This window comes from Natator depressus, chromosome 4, assembly GCF_965152275.1.
Source record: "Natator depressus isolate rNatDep1 chromosome 4, rNatDep2.hap1, whole genome shotgun sequence".
Lineage (NCBI taxonomy): Eukaryota > Metazoa > Chordata > Testudines > Cheloniidae > Natator > Natator depressus.
The window spans coordinates 105,180,825-105,208,715 of record NC_134237.1 but is presented as its reverse complement, the minus strand read 5'-3'; the positions used below and the strand labels follow the sequence as shown (position 1 = coordinate 105,208,715).

General features: G+C 42.2%; 1 protein-coding gene across 3 annotated transcripts in view; it reads left to right on the top strand.

Moving 5' to 3' along the window:
* Window positions 1–1,177: 1,177 nt before the first annotated feature.
* Window positions 1,178–27,891, top strand: part of TBC1D19 (TBC1 domain family member 19) — a 106,546-nt gene continuing 79,832 nt past the window's right edge. For all 3 annotated transcript variants that reach the window (XM_074951579.1, XM_074951578.1, XM_074951577.1), the window contains exons 1-4: window positions 1,178–1,449; window positions 15,360–15,432; window positions 19,407–19,452; window positions 22,522–22,597. In XM_074951579.1, coding sequence (XP_074807680.1) covers window positions 1,348–1,449; window positions 15,360–15,432; window positions 19,407–19,452; window positions 22,522–22,597 — 297 coding nt within the window. In that variant the 5' untranslated portion in view covers window positions 1,178–1,347. The remainder of the gene's footprint in view (window positions 1,450–15,359; window positions 15,433–19,406; window positions 19,453–22,521; window positions 22,598–27,891) is intronic.

Here is a 27,891-nt window from a genome sequence, read left to right as displayed (position 1 = left end):
AACTATGAACAAAGGTCCATGATTTTTTCTTGCTCGTCCTTTTTCCAACATTGTTTCTGGTAGAATTGCAATTCCTGGCATGTCCTAATTACGGTGTGTATGTTTACTGGTTTGCTACCCTTACTTCAGCGCTGCTGCTGCTAGTGGCGCTGCTTTCAGAGCTGGGTGGCTGGAGAGCGGCGGCTGCTGACCAGCTGCCCAGCTCTGAAAGCAGCACCACTGCCAGCAGCAGCGCAGAAGTAAGGGTGGCATGGTATGATATTGCCATAAAAATTGAACCCTCCTTCCCCCTCCAACGCTCCCCGGTAGTGTTCTCTATTTGGGAACTTGAAATATGGTAACCCTAACCGAATGTCCAAGGTCAGGCCAGGGGGGCCATTCCCAGAAGTACTGGAATGTCCCGTATTCCAGGAATATGTGAGAGGTCACTGTAGCTGCACCTATGCTGCTGTAGTGTAGACACTTCCTTTTTCAATGGGTGGAGGTTTTCCAGCAATAGGCTGTAGCTACACTGATAGAATAATTCTTCCTGGGCCTGGCACTTGGGGCATAAAATTTTTCACAGCCCTGACTGCCATAGCTAGGTCAATCTCATTTTTTATGTCAGGCCTAAATGTCTTGCCAAAGACTCAGAGGAAGTCAGTGGCAGAGCTGAGAGTACAGAGTAGGCCTCCCAATTCTAAGCACCCCAATGCTTTAATTACCGTGTGGTCCCAGCCCAGGATGGCATGCAAAGCCCAGGGATGATATGTCATGGCTTTGCCATGGGGTGCTGTGGTGAGGCAGTAGGCTCGTAGGGGTCAGGAAAGTGTAACACAAGACATAGGAACAGTGTGTGAGGCAGGTGGGGTGGAGCGCGCCCTGTCATGGTGACTGGATCCGTAGGTGGAACACATTGGTGGTGACACTCGTGAATGCTGCCGTCCGTGCTGGGGGAGTGGGGTGTCTCTTATTCTGGACAGCAGGTGGGGCTGGGAGCCTGTCCCCTGCTCAGGGGCTGAGGGTGAAATACTGGCCTTTTGCAGTAAAGTCTAGTTTTGCCTTTGGTATCGCCAGGGCCAGCACTTATGTCACCCTGTCTTTATGGTGGCCTGGGCTAGAGCAGAACGACGCGGGGGAAGGCCCGGAGACCGGAACTCTACTCTGGGGAGCCAGTTTCCAGCCGGAATCCGCAGCCGAGCGCCGCTTTCCGCTCCCTTAGTTGCCTGGTAACGCCGTCAGTGAAGTAGCGGGAGAGGGACAGGAGGGAGCCAGGGTGTCTCCCTGAAATTGGTTCCGCTACTACGGCCCCCCGCTGCGGCGGCGAGGAGTGTTGGCCGGGCACAAATCCCGCCGGTGTGCGCCGGGATGATGCTGGAGCAGGACACCGGGCTCTCCTTGGCCATCGCTCAGATCGTGCAGCGGCTGAAGGGCTCCAGCCTCCACTCCCAGCTGGAGCGGCAGGCACGGGTGAGCCCAGTCCCCGGCCCTTGGCTGTCCTCCCCCCGCTGCCTGCCTGACCCGCTCCACCCCCACCCCCACCCCGTCCTTCCATGCGTCTGTCTCCCTTTCTGCTTCCTTCCCCCACGGCCTTTCTCTGTGTCCCTCTCTCCATCCCGCCCCTCACCCCAGCCGCTTGTCCTCCCTTCCCCCCTTGGCTGGACGCACACGGCCGGCACTCGCCCCTGACACTGCTGGGCAGATGCCGCAGGGCGGCATGAGCGTGGGAAGCCTGTGTCTGCCCAGAGGAGAGGGAGTCAGACCTGCCCTAAACCTTTCACTCTTCTGCAGGGCCAAGAGACTCGCTGCTTAACTGTCAGGGTAGTATTTATATCCACTCCCTCTGAGCAGGGAGGATTTTGCTGTGTGTATTAATAATATGGTTAAAGTCGCACTCATTCAAATTGCTCTACCAAATGAATTGGGTCGTTTTTTAATCCTTAATTTGAGATGCAAGTTTTTTTAACTCCCTCTCCTCCTGCGGTTTCCCCTCAGAACATAAGGATTTGGTGAAAAGGAAGGAAAATAAATGAAATATGCATCAGAAAATGATGCTGTAATAATTGTGATCCTTTGTTCTCACTGGTTTCAGGGTAGCAGCCGTGTTAGTCTGCATTCACAAAAAGAAAAGGAGTACTTGTGGCACCTTAGAGACTAACCAATTTATTTGAGCATAAGCTTTCTGACTGCACTCTACATCTAATATGTATCTCCTTAGTGGACATCCTGTCCTGTGGATTGTTTGAGGTGGAACAGCCACAAACATTATGGCCTGAAATGAATTTGTAGCCTAAAACTCTGTCTTCATGTATTCCCCCCTCCCACACACACACCTCTTTTTCTTGTGGATGACATCTTGTCTTATTGTTCATGGCAATATCTGTTTTCATGATCCTATTCTGTGTAGTTTCTTTTGAGAACTTTTATTTACTTTACATTGCTTGTTAATGTCTTGATTGTTTTCTTGTGGGCCTTTCTGTTTGATTTTTTTTTTTAAAATAGGCTTTTTAGAAAATCTCGTTTAAAGTAAGCAAGCTACATTTTTGGTTTCTTTATAGCAGCTTATTTTACACCTGTTCATTTCTGAAGTGCATTATTCTGAGTCAGGGCCCTGATCCTGCAAACACTTACACACATGCTTAACATTTTGAAGGACCGTGTTTGGTCATTCCTTCAGGTTAATAATTTGCATTGCCTATATTAGTCTGGATTTATTTTAGAGATGGTTATTTAATAGGACTGGCTATATAAATAAATGCTGTCAACTTGAAGATATTATAAACAAACAACTTTTTTATGTTTCTAACAGTCCTTAGATTGTTAATACAGAAATAATTTTAAAACTCCAGTTTTTGTTACTATCTTTTTTTTCTTTATACCTTTCTCATGGCTTGGTAATAAAATCAATAAAGTCAATTTTTAACTTTTTTCTAGTTTATCAGTTTTATTTTCGGGTTCTTAGTTCTGGGTTTCAAACTTTAAAAACATTAGGAAAACATTTATTTTGGTATTATGTTTTATAAATTTTTTTAAACAAAATTTAAATTGTGGACAATATTTTAAATTTACAGTGTCCCTTATGTTGTACAAATGATGTTTTAGTGGATAAAACAAATGGTTATTTGCCTTACTTTAGTTCGTATTCCTGTATTAGACAAGGCTATGTTCCGTGGCAGTCCACTTTTGACTTCCATGATTCAGTGCTCTATTGATTTAATTTATAGCTCTCAAATTGTTGGGTTCTGTGTGGGATCATGCCATTTCACTTTTATGTCAGTCTAGGCTTCCGACAGGGTTATGCGTTGGACCCTGTATTATTTTCTTTATGTCTATTAGTGCTGTCCCTGAGTTTCATTGTTATTAAATAGTCTTGAAAGGATTAGATTTTTATTGATAAATGTCCATTTCGATGTACACACACAAACTGACAAAAAAAAATTTCCATCAATGATAAAGGTAATCTAGATATATAAGTGAAAACCAACAGTACAAACAGAACAGAACATAATGGCCACAGCCCGGTCTCTCTTAAAAACTTCACAGAACAGGTGGATTTTAGAAGTTTGTGGAAGGAGAAGGAAGGAGCTTGGTATATATTAGTAGAGAAATTATTCCAATCATATGGAGAAGGTAAAGGAGACAAATTGGGCAAGAAGAAGGCAGATTGGCCAGAGTTTAAATATTGCGAGTACTTAGGAGATGAGGGTAGAGAGATGTAGAGTAGGATGAAGCTTTGTAAAGGTGAAGAGAGCAGCTTGAACTTGACATTATTTGATGTCTACCTACAAAAACATTTCTAAATGTGATTAGCTGGTTTTGGAGATTTGTAGTTTAAATTAATACAGACAAAGTTGAGGTAGTGTTTCTTGGCCCTGATTGCTATTGTTCCATCATTTATTCTTGCTTTTTAAGAGGTTACCTTTGGATCCTGGGTTTTTCCAGGAATATGTGCATTCTGTTTGATCCTGAGTTAATTTTTGAACCTCACAATTATACTCCCCTTACAAACACACTAGATCTCACTTGTTTTATCTTTTCTGCCAAAACTCTGATCTGTGTTCAAGTTTTCTCTGTACTGGTTGGTTGTAATGGTTGTTTTTTTGCGGGGGCTGGGGGGAGGCATCCAAGCCTTCTCTGTTTTGTTTTTGTGATTTGTTGAATTTTGTTATTGTTAGTCTCAAATTACTGCCTAATCAGACCATTATATTGGCTAACTTTGAAGCTGCAGATCGTGTACAAAATCTTGCTATTCTTATGCAAGGCACCTCAACTCCTATTTATCTCTGGAACATGATCTGTGTTCTGGTCTGCTTGTTAGTTACATTCTGCTTCTGACCTGAACCTTGCAGTATAAATAAATCTGTACTAACTGCAGAATTGAACATCTCTACATGAAACCAATTTTAGATAAATCTCAACGATATTGAGATCCGTTTTGTTGCTGATCTAAATTCTTCCAAGAGAAAACTTAACTTTATTTTAGTTACTTTTAGCTCTTATTTGTTTTAAAAAATATAAAAAATCACTTTGGGAGTTCTCTGTAAATAACATTGTAAACCCTCAAATCACTCAAAACCCATTCTTCAAAATTTTGTATGCACATGCATGTGCATGTACAGTATCAGACAAATGTCAGGATGTAAATCAAGATTTGTGTCCACATAATGCCCCCTTAAAATTAGTGTCCAGAGTTTTTTAGAGTTAGTGATATTTACTGAGCCTAATTAAAACATTGGGGAACGAATATTTAAAATAACAACAAAATTCTTGCTATACTCATTAATGTTTTTACTTTTTTTTTTTTTAGTTCTAGCAGGCAGAGCTCAAAAAAGAACGGTTTCTGTTGTCAACTTACAGAACGTTTGAAAAAACTGGGTTTCTTAAGAATGATGTTTATGAATGTTGAGTCTTTGGACTCTGAGTAGAGATACCAGTCGGTTATGTTTTGGGTACAAGAAGGAAAAGGGGACTGTAAAGAAGAGAAGACTTCTCCTTTATTTCTTGAATTTTCATGTATGATATATTATTTATAGCATTTAGGATAATTAAGTTGTCAAGCACACAGTGGAAACAGCAACTTGTTTTTCCGGACTCTTCAGCATCAAGTTGATGTGAGAAGCTAGAGCCCTGCATAAAGATTCAGAGTTATCTTTGATAATTCACTCTGATCGCAGATTAACTTTAACCCAAGAGTATTAAAAAGGTTTGAATATACCTCTGAGCCACAGTAACTAGAGGGTAGGGACCGAAGGCTAGATTCACAAAGGAGACTTAAATTAACTCCTGAGTGCCCCTCCTGCCCACTGGAATTCACAGCCCACAGTTTGGCACCCAGCCTTCCCATACAGTGCATGGGGAGAGTTAGGCCTGGTCTACACTACGAGTTGATGTCGGATTTAGCAGCGTTAAGTTGAATTAACCCTGCACCCGTCCACACAACGAAGCCATTTTTTTCGACATAAAGGGCTCTTAAAACCGATTTCTTTACTCCTCCCTAATGAGGGGTTTACTGCGGAAATGGACATCGCTGTTTCGAATTAGTGTTAGTGTGGACGCAATTTGAAGGTATTGGCCTCCGGGAGCTATCCCACAGTGCACCATTGTGACCGCTCTGGACAGCACTCTCAACTTGGATGCACTGGCCAGGTGTATAGGAAAAGCCCCAGGAGCTTTTGAATCTCATTTCCTTTTGGCCAGGCGAGCTCATCAGCACAGGTGACCATGCAGTTCCAGAATCAAAAAAGAGCTCCAGCATGGACCGAACGGGAGGTACTGGATCTGATCGCTGTATGCGGAGAGGAATCCGTGATATCAGAACTACATCCCAAAAGATGAAATGCCAAAACATTTCAAAAAATCTCTGAGGCCATGAGGGACAGAGGCTACAGCAGGGACACAACACAATGCCGTGTGAAACTTAAGGAGCTCAGACAAGCGTACCAGAAAACCAAAGAATCAAACAGACGCTCCGGGACAGAGCCCCAGACATGCTGCTTCTACGCTGAGCTGCATGCAATTCTATGGGGGGCCGCCACCACTACTCCACCTCTGTCTGTGGACTCTAATGATGGGGTATTCTCCGCCATGCCTGAGGATTTTGCTGACGGGGAAGATGATGAGGAGGATGAGCTTGAGGAGAGCACACAGCACACCGTTCTCCCTGACAGCCAGGATCTTTTTATCACCCTGACTGAAATACCCTCCCAACCCAACGAAGCTGGAGAAGGGATCTCTGGTGAGTGTACCTTTTAAAATATAATACATGTTATAAAAGCAAGTGTTTTTTAATGATTAAGTAGCCCTGAAGACTTGGGATGCATTCGTGGCCAGTACAGCTACTGGAAGAGTCTGTTAACGTGTCTGGGGGTGGAGTAGAAATCCTCCAGGGACATCTCCATGAAGCTCTCCTGGAGGTACTCTAAAAGTCTTTGCAGAACGTTTCTGGGGAGAGCAGCCTTATTCCGTCCTCCATGGTAGGACACTTTATCACGCCATGCTAGGAGCAAGTAATCTGGTATCACTGCATGACAAAGCCTGGCAGCGTATGGTCCCGGTGTTTGCTGGCATTCAAGCAACATCCGTTCTTTAGCTCTCTGTGTTATCCTCAGGAGAGTGATATCGTTCATGGTAACCTGGTTGAAATAGGGGAATTTAATTAAGGGGACATTCAGAGGTGGCTGTTCCTACTGGGCTGTTTGCCTGTGGCTGAAAAGAAATCCTCCCCGCAGTTAGCCACGCGATGGCAGGGGGCATTGGCGCTGAGCTGTTCGCGTTTGGCTAGCAGGGATCTTCCCTGATGCCAGCCACACGGTGGGGTGAGGGGTACAGCAGTCATCCCAGAGAATTGGATGGCGGGGGCGGGGGGTTAGTTTGGTTTCTGCTGCTGCACGTTAACAGGAAAACCGCAGCACTAAATGGCCAACTCAATGTGCTTTGCTTGGTATGGGAGCGGAGAGTGCTGCTGTTATGAAGGTTGCAGAAGCCGAAAGACTATGGCTTACCATGGCCGCCTGCAAGCCGAATTCTGTTGCCTAGCCCTGCGTGTGTGATCTCTAACACCAAAGCCACAGGCACTCAATATAAGATGCAAAATGCGACCTTGTACCAAAATCACATGTGCTATGTAATGTGAATAGTGTTGTTCACCGTGAAAGAGTATAGCCATTGTTCTGTAAAGTGTATCTTTACTCCCTTTTTTCCCTCCAGCAGCTACAAATGTTTGAAGCCTCCCTCCTCCGTCCCAAAGGCTATCTCAGATAAGGCGGCGAAAAAAACGCACGCGCAATGAAATGTTCTCTGAGCTCATGCAGTCGTCCGGCACTGACAGCTCAGCAGAATGTGTGGAGGGACACAATAGCAGAGTACAGGAAAGTGGCCGACGAATGTGAGGAGAGGTGGCGGCAGGAAGATCAGAGGAGGCATGAGGCAACGCTGGGGCTACTGAGGGATCAAACGGACATGCTCCAGCGTCTTGTGGAGGTTCATGAATGGCAGCAGGATCACAGACTGCTGCTGCAACCTCTGTTTAACTGCCCTCCCTCCTTCCCAAGTTCCAAGCCTCCTCACCCAGATGCCCAAGAATGTGGGGGAGGAGGCTCTGGGCACGCAACCACTCGATCCCAGTGGACAGCCCAAGCAACAGAAGGCTGTCATTCAAGAAGTTTTAAAGTGGCCTTTTCCTTTCCTCCTACCCTACTCTCACACCCCACCCGGGCTACCTTGTGAGTTATCTCCCTATTTTTATAATCAATTAATAAAGAATATATGTTTTTTAAACAATAGTGACTTTATTTCTTTTGCAAGCGAGCTGTGATCGAAGGGGGGAGGGCGGGTGGCTTACAGGGAATTTAGAGGCAACCAAGGGGGTGGGTTTTCATCAAGGAGAAACAAACAGAAGTGTCACACAGTACCCTGGCCAGTCATGAAACTGGTTTTCAAAGCTTCTCTGATGCGCAGCGGTTCCTGCTGTGCTCTTCTAACTGCTCTGGTGTCTGGCTATGCGTATTCAGTGGCCAGGCGATTTGCCTCAACCTCCCACCCCGCCATAAGCATCTCCCCCTTACTCTTACAGAGATTGTGGAGCACACAGCAAGCAGCAATAACAATGGGAATATTGGTTTCGCTGAGGTCTGAGCAAGTCAGTAAACTGCGCCAGTGACCCTTTAAACGTCCAAATGCACGCTCTGCCATCATTCTGCACTTGCTCAGCCTATAGTTGAGCAGCTCCTTACTACTGTCCAGGGTGCCTGTGTACGGCTTCATGAGCCCGGGCATTAACGGGTAGGCTGGGTCCCCAAGGATAACTGTAGGCATTTCAACATCCCCAACAGTTATTTTCTGGTCTGGGAAGTAAATCTCTTCCTGCCGCCATTTAAACAGACCAGAGTTCCTGAAGATGCGAGCGTCATGAACCTTTCCCAACCATCCCATGTTGATGTTGGTGAAACTTCCCTTGTGAGCCACCAGTGCTTGCAGCACCATTGAAAAGTACCCCTTGCAGTTTATGTACTGGCTGCCCTAGTGGTCTGGTCCCAAGATAGGGATATGCATTCCGACTATTGCCCCACCACAGTTATGGAATCCTATTGCAGCAAAGCCATCTAGTATGACTTGCACATTTCCCAGAGTCACTACCCTTGATAGCAGCAGCTCAATGATTGCATTGGCTACTTGCATCACAGCAACCCCCACAGTAGATTTGCCCACTCCAAATTGATTACCGACTGACTGGTAGCTGTCTGGCATTGCAAGCTTCCACAGGGCTCTTGCCACTCGCTTGTGAACTGTGAGGGCTGCTCTCATCTTGGTATTCTTGCGCTACAGGGCAGGGGAAAGCAAGTCACAAAGTTCCATGAAAGTGCCCTTACGCATGCGAAAGTTTCGGAGCCACTGGGAATCATCCCAAAGCTGCAACACTATGCGGTCCCACCACTCTATGCTTGTTTCCTGGGCCCAGAATTGGCGTTCCACAGCATAAGCCTGCCCCAGTAACACCATGATCTCCAAATTACTGGGAACCGCGGTTTTAGAGAAATCTGTGTTCATGTCCTCATCACCGCTCTGCTGTTGCCTCCTTGCCTGGTTTTTCAGGTGTTGGTTCTGCATAAACTGCACAATAATGCGCAAGGTATTTACAATGGTCATAACTGCTGCGGTGAGCTGAACGGGCTCCACATTTGCCGTGCTATGGCGTCTGCTCGGGCAATCCAGGGAAAAGGGTGCGAAATGATTGTCTGCTGTTGCTTTCATGGAGGGAGGGAGGGTTGACTGACAACATTTACCCATAACCACCTGTGACAAATTTTTGGCTCCATCAGGCATTGGGAGCTCAGCCCCAAATTCCAATGGGCTGCGGGAACTGTGGGATAGCTACCTACAGTGCACCGCTCAGAATGTCGACGCTTGCCACGCTACTGTGGACACACGCTGCCGAATTAATGTGCTTAGTGTGGACGCATGCACTCGACTTTATACAATCTGTTCCCAAAAATTGACTTCTGTGAAATCGGAGTACTTTCGTAGTGTAGACATGGCCTTAGACTCTTAAGAAAGGGAGTCTCAGAAGCCAGGAAACTGAGCGGGCAGCTGCCTGTGCCAGCCGCAAGTGAAATGCAAAGGAAAGGGAAAGGCTGAAGGCTTAGATCCTCAAAGAGGGTTAGGTGCCTGACTGAAAGGCTGGAGAGCACTACTTCAGATTTTCAACCATGAACCCTCTCCTGGAGTTAGGTGCCTAAGCCAGGTCAGCCTCTCCCTCACAAAAAATGGGAGGGAGAGACACTCCCACCCCCCCCACCCCCCCACACACACTATAGCCAATAGCTCAGTGGTCAGGGTACTCACTTGGAATGTGGGAGACGCATATTCAAACCCATACCTGATTTGGAGCAGGGATGTGGACACAGGTTTCCAACATCTCTAATGAGTGCCTCACCACCAGTCTATTGGCTGTAATGGAGTGGGTCTCTCTCAAGCTCTTCTGTTAGAACTGTTCCACTGTATATAAATAATTTAAATATTTATTGGATCAGAGAGAGAGAGAGACCCCATATTCCGGGGATTAGGGCACTCACCTGCGATGTGGGAGACCTGGCTTCAAGTCAGTGCTCCAAATCAGGCAGAGCAGCGATTCAGACCGGGGTCTCCCAGGTAAGTGCCCCAACCAATGGGCTATTGAATAGATGGGGGACTGACACACTTGCACACTTGCCGTCATTGTCTTTTGACAAGGGTCTTAATCCACTGAAAAATATGGTTCCGTTGAAATCAAATGCTTTGTGATATTGTGTCAAGTTTGCAAAAATTTTGTTTAGGAGAAAAATTATGGGGAAAAAGTTCCTACAATGTTGAAATGCCCTGTTTTGACATTTTTGGAATGAAATATTTTGATATTTCTTTTTGAAATAACTTTTTGCATTTTTGTATTGTATTATAATAAAGTCAAAATCAAAATGAAATGTTTTGATCTGAAATAATTTGTGCCAGACTTTTCTTTCATGGAAAATTATGAAATTTTCTGGTTTCATTCTGATTTGAAATGAAGCCAGATATTGAAATCTTGTAAACTTTTGTGAGATGGAATTTCCACTTCCATTGATCTGTAATAAAAATCTGCTAATATTGTGAGTCACTCAGAACCTTCTGTAACCATAAAAATATCTGGCTGGATGGACAGATAGATAATTTAAAAAAAATAGGCCCGAGCATTTCATTGGGGTAGAAGATTCATAAGCTGTCCTTCTGACAGGTAGAAAAACTCTATCCAGACATTAGACAGACAATGGGGAGAAGTGGAGTAAAAGAAGAGATGAAAACTGAAGCAGAGTAATTTTTTAAAAACATAAACAAATGTGATATTAATTATACCAGTAATCACTATTGCCACTTGCATGACCATTTTCAGATTGCAATTTATTGTTGGCATGTCTGCAGAAGTGGGTCTTGAGAAGGGATTTGTAAGAAGACAGGGTTGTGGCTTTATAGATAAGTTATGAGAGGGAGTTTCGTGCATAAGAATCAGCATCGAAGAATATGAGAAGGTGCTTGTAGAAGAAGCAGACTTCTGGGTGATAGAGGTTGGCCCAGTGGAGAAGGCAGGTAAGATAGAAAGGATCATAAGGGATCTTAAAGTGTGGATAAGAAGATATATCTGATATGATTGTGACAGGGGAGCCGCTTGAGCTGATTAAAGAAGGGGAAGGGGGTGACATGACTGGAATGACTGCCCAGGAAGATAACCTTATCAGCAGCTTTTTGCTGGACCTGAGATGGGTGTCAGGAAGGTCAAAGAAGAAGGTTGCATAATTAAGATGGGAAATAAGGGCCTGGACAAGAGTTTTAGTGGTGTTGGTAGAGAGAGCTGTCTGTTTTTTGGGAAAGTTTTGGAGGAGTAAGTGGCAAGATTTTGACACTACCTGGATGGGTGTGGCTAAAGGAAGGGCAGATAGACAGCTTAGCTGGGGTGGACAGACTGTGTGAGATCAGATAATCAAAGCAACTATTTTGATCTTTTCTTCGGTACTAAAAGAATTATTGATACTGAACTTCGCTGATGTGAAAGTTCACATTTAGAAAGTGATCAGCTCTGTAATATGCAACATTATATACCAAAATCTATCAAATAATAGTAGGCTCATGATTCATTATAGATAATAAATTTATTTTCATGTATCTCATTTAACAGAGAACTTACTGACCTGTTCTTGTATTAATAGAGATTGTAATCTTCTTGTCTATATTGTTCAGCAGTGACGTTTGCAGTATGAAGAATCTTAATTGAATTGAATACAGTTATGAATACGTTAAACAGATTAAGGAGTTCAGAAACAACTTAAGTTTGGTTCACAGAAGATCTTTATTAGTAATGTAGGTACACATGAATTACTTTGCAGATGTGTACCTTATTTGCAGCAGTAAATTTCTATCTTCAGATGAAACCTAGGAAGTTGATTAAAACTGCAAATATTATTATTTACAAAACCTATCCAGCAAATTTAAAATGACCTACTTCTGCCTAAAAGCTGAGACAAATTGTTACTTGCTCTCAATTGTTTTCCATCTCAATTGCTAGATTATTTGTACTTGTATATGAACAGTGCTTCACTTTACCACTATACTGTTCCCTAGCTATCAAACATAATTTAATGTAGAAATGCTCAAATGTAGACAAGGCTATTGGTGTCAACGTCAATCAGGTTTCTATCATCTAAAATTTGTTCAAACATGTTCATAACTTTTTTTTCTGCAAAGGGAGTATAAATTGAAATCCAACCAAAATTAGCACTTGGACTTCTTTGGGTTTTTGTAATATAAATTACCTAGCAAGCAAAACTGTGAACCTTTTCTTATGACCATTTTGAGAGAGTGTTATGATTAGGGAGATATCAGTAATTAAAGCTAAAAACGTTTGACACTTGTGTGAAACTAGCCAGATGAACAGTACTAAACATATACAAAAGTCATGGCACTTATCTAAGAAGAAAAGACTTTAAATGGAAGTCTGAAAATATTTAAACAATGTGTAGAGCTATTAAATGGTCAACACATTATTACTTTATGTAGTCAATTCAGTTGAATATACAGCTGAAAAAGGTGGTGAGTGAGGAGAGTATGATATCCACTCCTGAAACACAGAAGCAGGTTGATCCCATGACTAAAAAAATGTGAGCTATTAGGACGAAGTGTGTACATACTCCAAACCATAGTATTCTGAACAGTCCCAAGGCTTTGCTAAGGGACAGAAATGAAAACTTAAGAAAACGAAAGACCTCCCTGCCCCCATATCACTCAACTAATAAATGAATGGAACAACCTAGTAGGCAATATTATTCAGAATGGAAAGTTTAATGTCATTCAGAATTTGTTCTTCCAGTAATTAGTAATTGTCACTATTGTAGTAATTGTCAAAATGTGCTTTGAGATTCAATTTTGATACTAATTCAAAGTAAGATTAGGATTAAGGAATGTTTGGACTTCATTTTCCTTATTTTATTGTTCTGTGAGTTTCCTATTAAAGTAACGTCAAGTAAATGAAAGTAATGTTTAAGTTTTCCATACATTTAAGATTACAAGTGTTCTAAATGTATATAACTATTCCAGTTAAGTAATACATATAATTAAATATACATCCAAATAGCTACAGAATGAAATCATTCCATTATGTATAGAAGAGGATCGATACTGCAAAAAATTGTCTGTTATGGGGAGTGGGGGACTGCTTGGTACAAGACTTAATAGTTAATTGGACTAGTTTCCTTTTGCATTTCCCTTGGTATTTAAGGTAGAAACAAACTTCAGGGTATGTCTTTAGGGCTGGTTTTTCCTTTCCACTGAACTAATATATTTACATTGGGAAAACCGCACAAAAGCGTTTGCTGCCAACTGAGAAACTCTGATGGAGCAGTGATGGGGTAGATCCTACTAGGGCTGGAGCTATCACATTGTAAAGTTTCCTCCGGTCTTGGAAGACTGTTAGTTTGTAAACAGATTTATTGGGGCTCTGGGCACAAAGAACATTTGGGCCCCCCAAGTCCCCACCCCCTATCCTGGCTAGAAGCCAGGCTGTGGTAAGAGCTGCCCAGGAAGCCCTGGCCACTGTGGGGAGCCCTGGACCCTCCACCGGCCCTGGTTGGCGTGCCCTGAGTGTTAGGGGCTGCTCTCAGATACCACAGCTGCCCACCCATGACAGGTGGAGGGTCTGGGGCTCTTCACAGTTACCCAGGCTCCCTGAGTGGTTCTTACCACAGCCTAGGGCAGTGGTCCCCAAACTGTGGGGCGTGGTCCCCAAACTGTGGGGCATGTCCCCCTAGGGGGCACGGAGCAATGTTCGGGGTGCGTGGTGGGGCCCAGCTCTGACCTGCCTGTAGCCCCAGCTGTGGCTTTGCTCCCGGCCGCAGTTGCAGCCATGGCCTTGCTCCTGGCCCCTGGCTGCGGCTCCAGGCCCCCAAATTTGGCCCCACTCCTGGCCCTGGCTCCTGGGGTGGGGTGCGGACCAGGTAAGAGGGGGCATAACCAAAAAAGTTTGGGGACCCCTAGCCTAGGGTGATCATATATCCCGTTATGGCCTCAGCTGTTTGGACTTTTTTGGCAAAACTGGGAAGAGCAAACGGGGACAAATGCTCAGTTTTGCCAAAAAGGGTCTGGGGGGTGAGTGTGCTGGGTTTGCGGGGTGGTGAGCAGTGGGGCTCGGGCCAGCCCTGTGCAGGGGGGGAAGGGAGAGAGGCTAAGGTCAGCTCCATGCTGTATGGGGGGAGGGGGCCCCTCTTGGGCCCGTTTGGGGAGGCGCAGGCGGCTTGGCCAGCTCTGTGTGGGGGTAGGGGGAATATGCTTACCCTACCTCAGGCTTTGTTTTCCAGCTGGGCCAGGGGGTGGAGCCTCGAGGAAGAGAGGAGCGAGAAAAGGAAGCAGGGGTCGGGACCAGAGTTCCGGCGCTCCTGCAGGGCCGCCAAATTGATTTGGGCCCCGGGGCACAGGCCCTATCAGCCAATGCAGTAATCCACCACTGTTTGTAAACCTCATTTAGGTAGAGGCCAGTTATAGCTTTTGGAGGGTTGGGTTGAGAATGAAGTTAGACTGGCTCTGGTAGAGCCCTGTTTCATCTTTAAGATTGATGTTTTGTCTACACAGACGTTGTAATGGTGTAACTTAAATTGGTTTAATTAAACCAATGCAACTTTTGTTTTGGACTCTTTTTTTATATCAATTTAAAACTGCTTATATTGGTTTAGCCAGCACCAAATTTATAGGTCCAAGTTATATCAATATGTCAGGTTTAAACTGATATAAAAGAGAGTCCTCACAAAAAGTCACACTGGTTTAATTATATTGATATAAAATTACACCATTAGTTGTACCGGTACAACTTTGTGTGTAGACCAGGCTTGAGTTTAGCCTGGAAGTTTGGCAGCGATCTGCTCCAGCCCCTAAAGGATTTGTTTAGTCTGGACAAAGCTTATTCAAACTCTGGATTTTTTTCTTTTAAGGGAGCTATATTATTACGGAGTTGCTGTGGGAATTTTTATAATAAGCTATTTCAGTTCCTCTGGAGCATAAAATAAATCTATTTTCCCCCTGTATTTTACTGTTCTTTCATCTTTATATGCTCCTTTCTCTTTTACGATATCCAAGTCTACAACTCACAGTTCCCATGTACTACATCTTTGTATGACAAACTCTCCCATTATTATCTTCCAAATGCAATGTTATGGCTGAGATTCCTTATGCCCTGAACTCAGAAAATTTAAGATCATGGTTTCCACAACAGTTGGAACTCATTCCTCTTGTGCATATTACTTCTACCTGTGTAGTCCTAAGAATGTGTCTAATGTCATAATTAAAAATAGAAAGCTTACTCTCCTGTCTGCTTTTTTTCTTTTATTTATTAGGGTAGTCTGCACAAACCAGAAATTAAACTTGAATCACTAAAGGAAGATATTAAGGAATTTCTGAAGACCTCAGGTTTGTAATAGTTCATTCAGTTGCTGAATCTGTACAAGTATAAACACTTCTGTGAATAAATATAGATGTAATATTTTGTAATTCCAGATTATGGAATTTACATTATTTAAAAAAATTTCAAACCAGCAGAACTTGAAAGCATTGCAGACTAAGGCTCGTATTATCTTCTTTTAAAATAGAGCAAAGTTCATGGAACAAAAATAGGACATTTAATTTGTTTCTCATGTAAGACAGCAAGATTAATTACTCCAGTGAAGAAATGGCCAAAGTTAAAGTTGTGCAGATGCAACCTCAAATCACTAGTTTCCAGGCATAAAGTCTCTACGAAAATTGGTGTGCTTTTATTAATGTCTTTGGTATGTGCAGGGGGGAAGAAGAAGAAAAGAATCATTAAGTCCTACTTTGAAGAACCTTATAAACGTATGTCTGTAACTTCTGTTACACTACCTTACCCTCAGTATTTGTCTATGCTTGTCATGCCATGTCTTTGCTTGCCATGTCAGGTCATTTAGGTTCTGATACTGCAAAGGGATCATCAACAGGGGAGTGGAGTCCCACTGAAGTTGTTAAGATATTCAGCATGTGTAATGGTCCACCCAAGACATTATTGAGATTCAGCAAGGAACTTAAGCGTGTGGTAAATTTTAGGCATGTGAGTAATCCCAATGAAGTTAGGCACATGCTTCAGTACCTTGCTGAAGTACATTGTAAACTCTGCAAGGCAGTGACTGTGTCTGTTTTTTGTTATGTAAGGCACCGTTGTGGGGATTCAATAGATAATAGTTGTAAATAAGAATGTTGGTGGGAACTTATTAAATGTATTTATTAAACTTATTTATTTACTAAAGCCGGATGGGAAGCCTGTTTTGAGGAATTTAATTTTTGAATGTTTTGTAGTTTAAGTTCTGTAAAACTACTAAATCATGGAATGATTTATTGAGATTTTGTAAAATCTAAATACCTGTAAAGAAACCCTTTAACAATTTTTTAAAAAAAATACAATCACTAATTGGAGAAAGTAATATCTGAACTTGATTAAGACTGTTTAAGGATAGTTGCATAAAAATATAACATAGTTCAAATAAGAAAAAGTAACATAAGTCATTTTAAGATACACTGTTAATATGCACAATGCCTGTGAATTTCTTTAAGAAACAACTTGACATTCTAAAATACTTTTCAGAAGTCTGTCTGCAAAAGGAAAAAACCCTTCCATCCTCAATAATCTTAAAATACATACCTTATAGAGAAGGGATCTTACCATTTTTGAAGTCTAGGGATAAAATTTTCAAAAGTGCCTACGTGACTTAGGCACCTAACTCACTTTTGAAAATGGGGTGCCACTCCTAAGTCATATAGGCACTTGTCCTGCTCTCTGTGGCAAGAGAGAACAACTTTTCTCCATCTTTTTTTATGGCATCTTTTTATAACATACTCAGTTTCTTCTGCCTTTGTTCATGTGGCTTGCATTCCATCCCTTTGATCATCTTTGTTGCTTGCTTCTGAATTCTTTCTAGTTTCTCTACATCCTCTCTATACATTGGTGACCTAAATTGGACACGATACTCTGGTGAGGCCTCACCAATGCTGAGTAGAGCGGTACGATCACCTCCCATGACTTGCATGCTATGCCTCTGTTAATGCAACCCAAAATTGCATTTATTTATTTATTTATTTATTTATTTTGCAAGAGCATCACATTGATGACTCATGCTGAGGTTGTGATCCACCACAACTCCCAGATCCTTCTCATCAGTTGCTGCCAAGCCAGTTATCCTGCACTCTGTATTTGTGCATTTGGTTTTTCTTCCCTATGTGTAGCACTTTACATTTGTCTTCATTGAGTTTCATTTTGTTGTCTATAGCTCAGTTCTCCAATTTATCAAGATCTCTTTGAAGTTTAGCTCTATCCTCCAAGCATGCAAACACCCGCCCCCCCCCCCCCCCCGAGTGGGGTCAGCGTGTTTCAGGTGGATTCTCCACTGACACAGTGGTGGGCATACTTGCCATTGACAGGGCTCTGAGCTGGGACCTGGTGGAGCAGGGAGGGCCTGGGTTCCCCTACCTGGCCGCTCCACTCCTTTCCCCCCCCAGATAATGGTTTAGTTGTCTGAGCGGCCGCCAGGCCAAACAGCCCTACTGAAGAGGGCCATTATACTGACTCTGGCCATTGGGCCACAAAGCCCTGAGAGAGGGCACCTATACAGACTCTGGTCACCAGGCCACACAACCCTGCTGAACAGGGCAGCCTACCGACTCTGGTCTCTAGGCCACACAGTCCTACGGAAGTGGGCAGTTATCCTGACTCTGGCTGTTGGACCACGCAGCCCTGAGAGAGGAGACAACCCTACTGACTCTTGCCACTAGGCTACACGGCCTTGGTGAGGCAGGAGGCCACACTGACTTTGACCACTAGGCCATATACCCTGGGCAAACTTGGTAATCATACTGGTTTGAGCCACTGGGCCCCGCAGCCCTGTGGGAAGGGGCTGTCGTCCTGACCCTGGCCATCAGGCTATACAACCCTGAGAGAGAGAGTGGCCATATTGACTTTTACCACTAGCCCAAGACAAGGCCACACTACCCAGGACAAGGGGTGATCATAAAGACTCAGCCCTGGGGAAGTAAATACCCTCACCCTGCCCCAAGAGGGGATGGGGCGCGCTTGCTGCGTGACACAGTGGCTCTGAGATTTCTTCAGCTAGTTCTTTCAGTATCCTGGGGTGAATAGCATCAGGTCCCACTGACTTGAATTAATTCAGAAGATCTCTGACCCATTCTTTACTTATCTCAATCTGCATCCCTTCCCCTTTATTGTCTATGATAACTTTGCTAGTTGTCCAGTCACTTGTTGCTTTTTGTGTGAAGACTGAAGCAAAGTAGACAGTGAGCAGCTCTGCCTTCCTATCATCTTCCAAAACCAGCTCACCTTCTCCATTGAGCAGTGGACTCACACCATCCTGAATTTTCTTTTTTGTCTGATATATTTGAAGACCCCCTTCTTGTTGTTTCTAACATTTCTTGCCAGCTGTCACTCAGTCTTTGCCTTAGCTTTCCTGATTTTGTCCCGCTATTCCCATGTATATTTCCTTGGTGACATGTCCCTCCTTCCATTTCCTATATGTATCCTTCTTGGTTTTTAGATAGCTAAAACGCTCCTTTTGCAGCCACCTTGGCCTCCTGTGGCTCTTCTTTTCTTTCCTTTGCATCGGAATAGCTTGATATTGAGCCTCTAATATTACATGTTTTAGGACCTGCCAGCCCCCTTCAACTCTTTTTCTTCCTATTTGGTCTTTCCATGGGACCTTGCCTGCTATTTCTCTGAGCTGATTGAAATCTGCCTTTTTGAAGTCCAGTGTCCTTGTTTTGCTGTTCTCATGTCCTCCTTTCCTTAGGATCTTGAATTCTATCAGATCATGATCACTTCCTCCCAAGTTCCCAACCACCTTTGTGTTTGCAACTAAATTATCCGTGTTGGTCAACACCAGATCCAAAATGGATGACTGCCTAGTTGTTACGTCAACTTTCTGAATCAGAAAATTGTCCCCTACGCGTGCTAAGAGCTTGAGTTCATTTGCCCTGAAGAATACAATAACCAACATACTACAATATTATACTTGTGTATCTATGGTTGCACTTAAAATGTATATGATATTATATGTGAATAACTGTGATTCTATAACTGAAGACTGTATTGTCAAGCTTTGAAACCAGGGGGCAGAGATAAGGGAGCACGTGCAAATTCTAACTTTGGCCTTCTGTGTTTTAACCTTCTGTTAGTGTAGTTATTTCTTTCCTCCTGTGCCTTTAGGGAGAGCCTGAAAGAGAGAGAGAGAACTTAGGTAGATGTGAAATTGAATTGCAGACAACAAACTTTAGTGAATCTGAAACGTTCCCTTGAGTCGGTCTTCAGATATTTAAAAGTTTACTTGTTTATGAAATGATTGCCAATTTCTTTTTTTTTATTTAAACAGGATGGGAAAAGAGGCTTCAGAATGCTGTTTATAGTGAACTCAATGTGTGAGTTTTTATTTGGTATTTTTATTATATATGCTTATGTACATTTATATCTCTCTGAATGATATGTCTGCATTATTTGCAAGACCATTGTGTGTATGTCACACTAGGGAGGTATAATATGTTCCTGTATTTTTAGTGCATCACAGATTTCTTTTTCTACCCCCAAAATGGATGACTTTCAATGAGACTTAGGCTGCTAAGTGCTTAAGCTACTTATTTTAAAATGGTATGTAGGCTCCTAAGTCACTTAGGCTCTTAAAAACATCACTAAGATCATCTTCTGCAAGATCTATACTGATGCCATTGAAGACGCAGGTGAGCAAACAAGGAAGTAAATACAATTTTTGGATTTTTTTTCCTAGTTTTTTTTGTCTTTTGCTTTCTAGTTTTGCTTTTATAAAAAGATGTTGAGTTTATTTCCATAAGTGTACTTGAAATGTTGAGGGCGAAAAAAAATGGTCTTTTACTTATGGCACTGACTCTCAGAAGACCTTGGTTGAATTCCTGGCTCTGCCCTTGGGCAAGTCACTTAATCTTTCTGTGCCTCTGCTCCCCATCTGTAAAATGGGGTAATATTACTTCCTGTCTTAGACCATTTGTCTGTCTTTAGACTGTATGTTTTTTGGAGCAAGAACTGTCTCTTAAATGCATTTACATTACCTAGAATACTGGCACCCTATGATGTTTGGGGCACCTCAAGACACTGCTGTAATACAAATTGTGATTACATTAACTGAGGGACAAAGCAGCAGAAAAAGAACATACTTGTTTTGATTTTCCTTTTCCCCCTGCATCTTCTAGAGCCCTGATAAAAGCTCTAGTATTAAGATGTTGATATTTCTCCAAGTGCACAAGGTGAGTTTCTAACTTGATGGCTGTTGCTTACATCACACTTGAAAACATCTGAACCTCTGTTCAGCCGACTTGTTCTTGTTTCACTGTGAGGATTCCTGGAGGTACCCAGGACTGTGAGGTGCCTCACTACTACCTGGCCTTAGCATGAAGAAGCTTTGACTATGCCTGCTGTTGGTCAGATCCCAACTCCACAGGCCACGGGTAACACAAAGTCTCCCCTCGAGGCCTCGCAGGCTGCGCTGTCACTTTGCAGGTTAGCGATTGGAACACTCAAACCCTCAAGCCCTCCGAGTGTCTCCCTGGAGCATTCAGATTCTGGTCCACTGAACATACTCCATATTCACAGATTTGCTGTTTCCAAAGAAACAGTACACCCCCGCTTACCAGTTCTATCTCAGATCACTTCTTCACTTGACACACCGCCCTTAGATATGTTTATAGTGAAATCAAATATAAGTTAGTTTAATAAAGTGTAGAGATTCAATTGGTAGTAGTATTAAGACGAAGTATAGGAAACAAATGAGTACATATTAAGTAAAATCATAACATGCATTCTAGAGCCTAGACTTAATTGACAATATACTCTCATGTTTTGTAGAGTATTGCTCACCCCAGATCCTTGCAGCACTTTGCAGCCAAGTTAGCTGTGACCTTTCTTTCATGAGAGACAAGTATGCTGTCAGTTTGCCTCTCTTGGTGCGGGATTCTGTTTGTCACTTTGCACTTCAATATATAGCAGAATAATCCTTTATCTTTATTCATAGACAGGACACCCACTCTGTTGTTTGTTTATTCTTGTAGATTTCCTCTCATGTAGGTAATCTCTTCTTTTATGTATGGCTTAGTAAACCAATAAGCATACACTGGGAGTCATACAATACACAAATGCTCAGACAAGGAGATAGATGTCTGTTACCTTCTGCTTGAAAGGAAAACTTCTGAGGTATGTCGCCTCCTGGTTACCCATCTTAACTCGAAGATCTTAAGAGAGTAATTTTAGATACATAATTCTTTAAATATTATCTTTACATACATTTTGCAATGATTATGACAGCCAGTGGGCTAACGGCTCTCGGTAGAGACTTCGCATGCTACCCTTTGGTGAACAATTATGCATGTGTCCAATCCAGAGGATCTCTGTAAAACACTATGCATCTCATGTGCCCTCTTCCAGTTTGAACTAAGGGGTCCCAGGGTTACATTCAGTCACTGCAATTTTTCCACCATGTAAAGCACAGACTTTTTTTTCTTAATTACAAAAGGTATTTCTCTAGAAGCCCTACACTTTTTATCTTTTATTTCTTTACTAATATTTTTTCAGGACTTTGCTTGTCTGTCTTACTTATGAAATGCATCTCTTGGTGCTCATATTTTGCATTTTGTCTAGACAGTTCTTCATTCCACCAGCTACTTTTCTTCCTGCGCTTTCATGTTTTTATTGCTATGCAATTTATGGCTAAAGATTCAAGCTCGCTGAGATTGGCACTCCAAAATTCTGCAGTTACTTTGGAGATGTTCAGTTGTGAAAACTAATCAAGTTACAGACTGAACTTGTTTTTTTGAGAAATACAGTTTCCTGGAAAGAAAAAATGTCTAAACAGCCACAAAATTATCTTCTTCTGTAATACTGCTTTAAAAATTTAATGAAACATGATTTGATTTATTTTATGAATATTTGTGATGTGATTAACTGTTGTTTTTACAAAATGTTCTATTTATGTTATATCTTGTCTACAGCCTTGAATATTTATTTTACATCCTTGAAGTACTCTACATGCATAGTAAGATGATGAGAAGAGACTGCTTTTTATGTGAAATCCCATCTTTCAAGTTTAGATTACCATCCACAAAATTATTGTTCATTGTCTTATCCAAAGACAGAAATTATGTTTGGGTTTATGAGTGTGCACATTTCAACCATGCCAGAGATTTACAGTACCCTTTGCTATTTCTTTTCTAATTAAGAGTGTGAATACCTATAATGCACAGATAGGAACTGGGATTTCACTTATTGATACTGATCCTTTTTTTTTTTTTTTTTTAAACTTTTGGGGTTTGACCATGGGTTTAGAATTATTACTGCATATATTGTACTGCTTCTAAAAATAATTATAGAGATGAGAAAATTTGTTCAAAGATTACTCTGATGTCTTTTACTCTTCAATGTATTTAATAAGAATCTGAACATTCAAAACATAATTTTATTTTCTTAAGGTTCCCTTCACCATGTCATCCTGCAGCACCCCCTGAGCACATGAAAGAACCCTTAGTTTACATGAGGAAAGCACAGGTTGGTTGTCATCAATCTATCTGTCTGTTTTCAACTAGAGCATTTTAAGTTTATGCTATATATGTCTACCATACAATTTTTAAAAATCACTGTACATTTAAAAATGAAACTTTTATAGGTGTTTAGGTACAAAAATGAATATATGTTGTATTTCACAATGGAAGCATCCATAGATAAAGTAGAATATGGTTGAACTAGGGTACAATGATAATCAATGAGTGTTACAGAGATGTGGAAAATAGAATGGTTCACAGAATGGAATATGATTTAGAAAAAAGCTTAGGAGGTATTTGTCATTTAATTTATGGCTAATGAAGTGGTATTTTGAAGAGTCAGGTAGTGAAATGGGTGCAAAAGGATAAAGATGCTGTCCCACGTGATGGTAATAGACAAGAAGGATTTATTATCCAGTATGAAGAAAACTGAAGGGGATAGTAAAAGGAATAGGCAGAAGTCTAGAGCTGAAGGAACTAAGTGAACACGCAGGAGAATAAGAGGAAACTGGGTACAGGTAGACATATCAAAAAAGGATCTTGAACTCAGAGAGAATATTTTACTTTCCTTGTTTGATTTATTCATGATGTTTTACCAGTAAATTCTACATTAAACTGGCATCCTTTCATCTGTGAGAGACGGTGGGAATTGAAGCCTATGATGTAGATTGTTTGCAATGTCTCATGTGACTGAGTAGTCCAATCCGAGATTTGCATGATCTTTGGCAGTTATTGCAAATGTATGTATTTTGGTTGGGAACTGCTTGCTTCCTACAAGCTCTTTTCTCTTCAAGCTGTAGGAGCCAGCTTCTGTCATGGACTTTGATACCCTGATTGAGACAATGGTGCCACTTGTTACGATCACTTGTCAAGATTTCCCATTGGTCAGGATCAATTCCAAATTCCTTCATATTTTGCTTGCATGTGTCTTTATAGCGAAGCTTGGGATGTCCTGTTGTTGTTGTTGTTGTTGTTGTTGTTTCCTCTGATAGCTCCCTCTATAGCATGTTCTTGGGTATGCATCCATCTTCTAACCTACTCAAATGGCCCAGCCAGCACAGTCATCTTTGCTTGAGCAGGGCTGTCACACTTGGTACATTTGCCCTTTGAAGAACCTCTGCATTGGTGACTTTATCCTGCCATTTGGTGTTGAGTATAAACAACGTAGGTGGAACTGTTTAACCATTTCTCCTGATGAGCATAAGTTGTCCGTGTTTCCCCACCATACATCAGTGTGCTGAGAATGCAAGCTTGGTACACTAGCATTTTGGTCTTGATGGTAAGCTTTGAGTTGTTCCATGCTCTTTTAGTTAGTCTGCTAAAGGTGGTGGCAGCCTTTCCAATGCGAACATTTAGCTCTTCATCCAGTGAGAGGTTGGTGGTCACTGTAGAGCCTAAATAGCTGAACTTTTGGACTACTTCTAGCTGGTTTGCATTTAAGGTAATTGAAGGATCTTGTGAAACCCCCTTTCCTAATATAACCATTTTCTTGATGCTGATGGTGAGAGTGTTAAAGTCAGATTCAGGACTCACATAATTTGTCAGATCACTCTGTTTATTAGCAAAGCGCTTTGCTAATGCACCCAGATGTGAGCCCTTCTCTGAGGCTCAAGATAACTTATTTATACAGCTAAGCCAAAGCCAATTTAACATAAGAGACAAAAGAAAGCAGAAACTGACAAATATACATACATATCTTATTTGCATACTAACGTTTACCAATCTCCTAGTTCAGTAGGAGCTCTAAGTTAATTAGTTTGCGGACCCATTGTCTCACACTCCTTAATGTTTCTTTTCCTGACAACTATATTTCAACAAACCCTTCAAGTAGCATTTCTTTAATGAATTATAATTTCAATATAATTCATTCTACTTTCACAAGAGCAAATGCCTGACAGTCACTTGAAAGGCGGTCCATGAGTTCTTATAGTAGATCTTCATTGTGGGCTAGCAACATCAGCGAATAGAAGCTCCCTGATTAGCACCTTTTTGACTTTGGTCTTTGACTTAAATCAGGACAGGTTGAAGAATTTCCTGTCTGATCTTGTGTGGAGATACACTCCATCTTTCGTGTCCTTAAACGCACAGTTCAAAAGTACCGAGAAGAAGATTTCAAAGAGTGTAGGGGCAAGAACACATCCTTGTTTCACTCCACTTTTCGTCTCAAAGCTGTCTGAAGTGGACTCATCAAACTGGACAGTTGCTCTCATGTTGTTGTGGAATGAATGTATAAGACTTAACAGGGTTGGTGGGCATTCTGTCTTTTCTAGTATTGCAAATAGACTTGTTCTGCTGATCGTGTCGAAATCTTTGGTTAGGTCCACACAGGCAATGTACAATGGTCAGTTTTGCTCTCTACATTTTTCTTGGAGTTGATGCAGAGAAAATAGTCTATTGTTGATCTTCCAGCCCTGAATCTGAACTGTGATTCAGGGTAGATATGATTTGCCAGCTGTTGTAGGCGCACTAAGATGACTTTTGAGAGAGCTTTTCCTGCTACGCTTAGTTGCGAGATATCCCTGTAGTTGTTGCAGTCACCCTTTTTGCCTTTTATTTTTATACAAAGTGGTGATGTTTGCATCACACATCTCTTGTGGTACCTCACCCTCTTTCCAGCATTTAAGTAGCAGCTGATGAAGATATGGTAATGGGCTGTCTTTCCTGCACTTGAGGTTTTCCTCTGAGATGCCATCTTTTCCAGAAGCCTTGCCACTCAATAGCAAATCAATGGCCTTGCTTAGCTCTTCTACAGTGGGCTCCACGTCTAGCTCTGGCATGATCTGTAGAGTTGGTATTTGGTCCAGTGATTTTCTGGTGATGTTTCTTTCTTGTGCGTATAGCTCTGAATAGTGTTCAACCCAATGAGACAACTGCTTGCTTTTATCCGTAATGATAAATTCCACAAATTCCACATTAAAGACTATGCAAAGACAGCTGCCCTCCTTCCAAATCACAGACCTTCAGAGGTAAGGATGCCACAGTGTGTTTAACTCACCCCATCTTAAAATGTATTGTAGAATGTTCACAAGTCATTGTTCTACCTATTCTGTCAAATTGTTGTTCATTCCAGTGTATATTAACTTAATGTCTTGTATTTTAAATTGTTTGTTAGGTCTTTGGGACAGAGACTGTGTATTGTGTAATACATAGCATACTGCCAGCACTCAACAAATAATTAATAAACTGTCACATCCATTTACTTACATTGAAAATAATAGTTTTTCCTGGTATGGACTAAATACTGTAAGGTAGACAAATGTGTACATAATGTGTATGCCAGTGAGTTCACTGATCTAGTTACTGTTATGAAAGCATATATAAGAAATGTTAGTATTTTACATATCTTAGTTCTGCTCATGAAATGGCAGCTTCTCTTCTAGAATAAGTATGCATGGGAAAAGTCCTGTGTTGATTTTTTTTTTTTTTTCATGTGGACACCTGTGCCTGGAACACCTTGCCTGAATTAATCCCCTTCAGATACTTCCTTAAAATACACTTCTTCAACAAGCCAGTCACAGGGTGATACTGGTCCTTTAAGAGGGAGCAGGGCCAGTACACCTATGACTTGTCAGCTACCTCCTAATTGTTTTTTAAGAGAGGGCATGTGGGCCATATAAATGAGGGAGTGCCTCAGGACAGAGATTGAGTCAGTCAGGAAAAGGGGCAGGTGAGAGCTAATTGGTGTGGCATTACGCCCCATATTCTTCATAGAGATATTGTTATGATATGATTATGGCATAACTATGATGTATTTTATGCCAGATAGGTCATGTGAAGTATCATTGAAAAGGTTATGGTTTACTGAATGTGATTTATCCTATTTGTATGTATGGATTATTTTTGTGTCTGAAGTTAGGAATATTGTCTATGCATCTATTATAAATGTGTTTACACTGTGGAGTGCCCACTAGACAGAATGCAATCAGTCTAGATGGCTGGCTGGGAAGGGCCATTAGGCAGAACAATAGGTCTTAGAAGTTGCTAATCACCCATCGGGGAGCTTTCCTGAGAAGCCTTCCTGGAGATGCTGCAAACAGCTTCTGAGTTATGGCTGCAGGGACATGTCACCTGGTACTGGACTCCATGGTAATACTAGTGTTTTTCCACTTACCGGGGTGGGAATCAAATTGGGAGACAAAGGATTCCTGCCATATGCAAAAACTATTTAAAGCAGGGGAGTGACATCATCGTGGTTCGTTCTTCACTGATTCCCCGCTCAAGAAAGAGGACTGCTGGAAACACCTGAGAACAAAAAGACTGGACTAGGGGAGAAGGCTGAGCCAAGGCTAGAGGGTAGTCTGTCCTGTGAAAGGAATATCTGGAGTTTTGAGCTGCAAGCAAGTGCAGCTTGCCTTCAAGAATCTCTGCAATCTGCCTAAAAACGTTTAGGGTGAGGATTTGCTACTTATAATCAGTTTCTTGAATATATTAAGCTTAGATTGTGTGTTTGGTTTATTTGCTAGTTAATCTGCTTTGATCTGTTTGCTATCCCTTATAATCACTTAAAATCTGTCTTTTGTAGTTAATAAACATGTTTTGTTTTGTCTAAAACCTGTGTGTGTGTGGAAATCATAACTTGGGGCAGAAAGCTATGTATATCCCTCTCCACATTGAGGGAGGGGGGCAAATTTCATGAGCTTACTCCATACAGGTCTCTGTGCAGCTCAAGACGATGCAATTTTGGGTTTATCCTCTGAAAGGGGGTGTGCAATTGAGTACTGGGCAATTCCTTAGCTGAGCCTTGCCATGCAGAGCTGATTTCAGTGTCTGTGTGTTTCTGCAGCTGGGTGTGTCACTAGCACACAGGTAGGGAAAGTGAGAGACTGGGAGCATGTCTGCAGTTTGTCACAGCATTACAGGATGAAAGGGAGCCCAGACTGGTTGGTCAGGCGGACTCAGTGGTACCCTAGTTCCAGGCAGCACCCCGAAGAGGGGGGAACCCATCACAACTGGCTCAGTGAAGAAAGGGCAGGGAGAGCTGCCTGGGAATCAGGAGACTGGAAGAGGTCTCCGGGGAAAGCTGCAAGGACAAGAAAACTCTCTGCAGATCCTTCCTGGAAGGAATGAGGAATTGCCAGGAAGCCAGCAGAAGGAGATGCCTGATGACCTTCCTGAGTCAGAGAGCCATGGCCACAGAAGGCTGGAGAGGGTTGAAGGCTGAGATGAGCAGAGAGAAATGCCTGCTGACTCTCTGAGCTGGAGAGCGGAAGCCAGAGGGTCAGAGAGGATTGAAGACTGGGAGTGAAGTGTGGCAAGAGATGCTGGAGATGGATTGAAGAGCTGGAGCAAGCTGACAGATGC